Source organism: Vicia villosa, linkage group LG1 (genome assembly GCF_029867415.1).
Source record: "Vicia villosa cultivar HV-30 ecotype Madison, WI linkage group LG1, Vvil1.0, whole genome shotgun sequence".
In the NCBI taxonomy this organism is placed as follows: domain Eukaryota; kingdom Viridiplantae; phylum Streptophyta; class Magnoliopsida; order Fabales; family Fabaceae; genus Vicia; species Vicia villosa.
Genome location: NC_081180.1, coordinates 42,200,135 through 42,202,862, shown reverse-complemented (window position 1 = coordinate 42,202,862; position 2,728 = coordinate 42,200,135). Strand labels below are relative to the sequence as shown.

The window sequence follows — 2,728 nt, the reverse complement described above, 5'->3', positions numbered from 1 at the left end:
CATAAAAGTTGGTTTTTGTAATTTATAATAATATATTACTAATAAAAAGTAAATTTAATTAATTTTTCAACACATTTTCTATTTTGTTTTACTATCTCGGTGGCACACACTATATTATTATACACTTTTTTTTTGTTAAAAAGTCAATAAAATAAATAAAAATTAATTTCTCATATGCATTGTAAAGTCTTATCAAAATTGGAGACCGATTGCTCTTTGCAATATTTTGTATAAAATTATAGCTAAAGTTCTCGCTAATCGGCTTAAGAGAGTCCTTGACAAATGCATTTTCGACAACCAATCAGCTTTTATGTCGGGAAGATATATTTTGGACAATGCCATGGCAACTATTGAGGTGGTTCATCATATGAAGGCCAAAACCAGAGGTAAGATTGATGACATAGCTCTTAAACTTGATATCAACAAAGTTTACAATAGGATTGATTGGAACTATCTTAAGAATGTGCTTTCCACTCTGGGTTTCTGTCAGAAATGGATTGGATGGATTATGCTTTGTGGCGAAATTGTTGATTATTCTGTGGGTGTGAATGGAAATATGGTGGGTCCGATTGTTCCGGGTCGGGGTTTGAGGCAAGGTGATCCTTTGTCCCCGTATTTGTTTATTTTGTACTCTAAAGGACTTTTAGCCCTTATTAAACAAGCATAAGCGTGGGGGGATATTCACGGTATAAAAATTTGTATGAATGCTCCCACTATCTCTCATTTAATCTTTGCCGATGATTGTTTTCTTTTCTTCAGAGCATCTATTAGCGAAGCAAATATGATGAAGAGTATTCTTACCACTTATGAAGAAGCCTCCGGTCAAGCTATCAATTTCCAGAAGTCTGAATTCTATTGTAGTAGAAATGTTGATTCTGTTCTTAAAAATCTTATGGCTGGCACTTTAGGAGTTCAACAAGTATTAGGTACCGAGAAATACCTTGGAGTCCCCTCTATGATAGGAAGAAATAGGAAAGCTACTTTCAAGTTTATTAAAGATAAAATTTGGAAGAAGATAAATTCTTGGAGTAGTCAAAGTCTCCCGCAAGCAGGTAGGGAAACACTAATAAAGTCTGTTCTCCAATCTATTCTGGAATATATCATGAGTATTTTCTTATTTCCTTCCTCCTTGAGTGATGAAATTGAGAAAATGTTGAATTCGTTCTGGTGGGGTCATAAAAGAGATAGTTTAAAAGGTATACATTGGTTATCGTGGGACAGCCACTCTATGCCTAAGAACGTCGATGGTATGGGGTTCAAAAATCTAAGTGCTTTCAACTATTCCATGTTAAGTAAACAAGCTTGGAGTCTTATGACTAATCCTAACACTCTGGCTTCGTGTCTTTATAAGGCTAAATATTTTCCAAATTGCAATTTTCTAAAACCAGAGATTGGACATAATCCGAGTTATGTTTAGTGTAGTATTTGGAGTGATAAATTTGTGGCGAGAGGAGGTTACAAGTGGAGTATTGGTACGGGCGAGTGCATCCCGATTTGGGATAAAAGATGGTTACATGATAGCTCTGCGGTTTCTAATCCGTGGCCTGATAATCCGATGGTGGAAAATCTCAAAGTTTTGGATCTTATTAGCACGAACGGTAAACAATGGAACTTGAATTTGATTTATCCGTTAGTAGGTGGTGGAGTGACGCAGAAAATTATCAACACCCCTTTATTTGAAGTGGTCCACGAGGATAAAATAGTTTGGAACTGTCGCGGGGAAAAATCGTTGTCTTTTTCGGGATGAGACACCTGATGCCTTCTTTGGGCTCGAGTGCTCAAAAAATGATTTTTCTTTTGTACGGACCAAACTTTTTATTGTTTCCAAAAGAGGAAAAGGAAAAAAGCTGCAATAACCTTAAAAGTGGGGGAGAGATCTTTGGGTAAGAGGGTTGGTTATACGAAGGGAAGGTATTAGCACCCAACGTATCTATAGTATTCTATAGGTTTCTTTGCTTTGTTTTTCATTCCATGTTATTGAGAGGTTCTTGTGAAAAAGAGGTGGGACCTAAGGTGTTTGTTTGATTATGCTCGCAAAGATCATCGCGATCCTCTGCATACATATCCCTTAGAGGGAATCAGAGCATCTGTAGCTCGGGGTCTACGGGTGCTAAGGTTTGAATGGTTTGAGGGAGAAGTTTTGCTCGCCAAGGAATAAGACCTTGTGCCTACGTATTCTCAAAGGGATGTTGAGAAAGTCAGAGCAATCGTAGTTCCCACTTATGCTAGTGGAAGCAAAGGATAAGAGACAAATGTCATCTAAATGTTCGATGTATCTAATCTATATCATCACATACATCTGTTTGATTTTGTTTGAAAATCTTTTCATTATAAGCCCTGGGCCATGCCGCTTATGGCGCTTAGAATGATAAAGATGTTTTTTAGCCAGCCTTGTGGCAAAAACTTTTAATGAAGTCAGCCTTGTGACAAAAAGTTTTGATTAATCAGCCAGCCTTGTGGCAAAAGTTTTAATGAAGTCAGTCTTGTGACAAAAACTTTGATTAATAAGCCAGTATGGTGGCAAAAAGGTTTGATTGATTAGCCAGCCTTGTGGCAAAAAAAAGTTTGATAAATTGATTGATTGATTGATTGATTGTTTGTGATGATATAGAAGAGATACTCATATCATAGAGATGATAAATGTCTAATCTCCTAGGGTATTTGATTTGGATATTGGGGATGCTTATAAGAAGCCCGTGGGTCCTTGTACGAAGCCCAAGAGGAGGCT

At 37.0% G+C, this 2,728-nt stretch overlaps 1 protein-coding gene across 1 annotated transcript; it reads left to right on the top strand.

The window, feature by feature from the left end:
- Positions 1 to 340: 340 nt before the first annotated feature.
- On the top strand, positions 341 to 1,417 carry LOC131621615 (uncharacterized). Its single transcript, XM_058892675.1, has 2 exons — positions 341 to 612; positions 760 to 1,417. Exons 1-2 carry the CDS (start codon positions 341 to 343, stop codon positions 1,415 to 1,417), a joined length of 930 nt encoding a protein of 309 aa, XP_058748658.1.
- Positions 1,418 to 2,728: the final 1,311 nt, after the last annotated feature.

What these genes read in the sequence shown, in the direction of transcription:
- LOC131621615 (XM_058892675.1), top strand. Translation starts at nt 341, where the DNA reads ATGGCAACTATTGAGGTGGTTCATCATATGAAGGCCAAAACCAGAGGT. An exon ending in CAAGGTGATCCTTTGTCCCC is followed by an intron (nt 613 to 759) that starts GTATTTGTTTAT and finishes TCTTTTCTTCAG; the next exon opens with AGCATCTATTAGCGAAGCAA.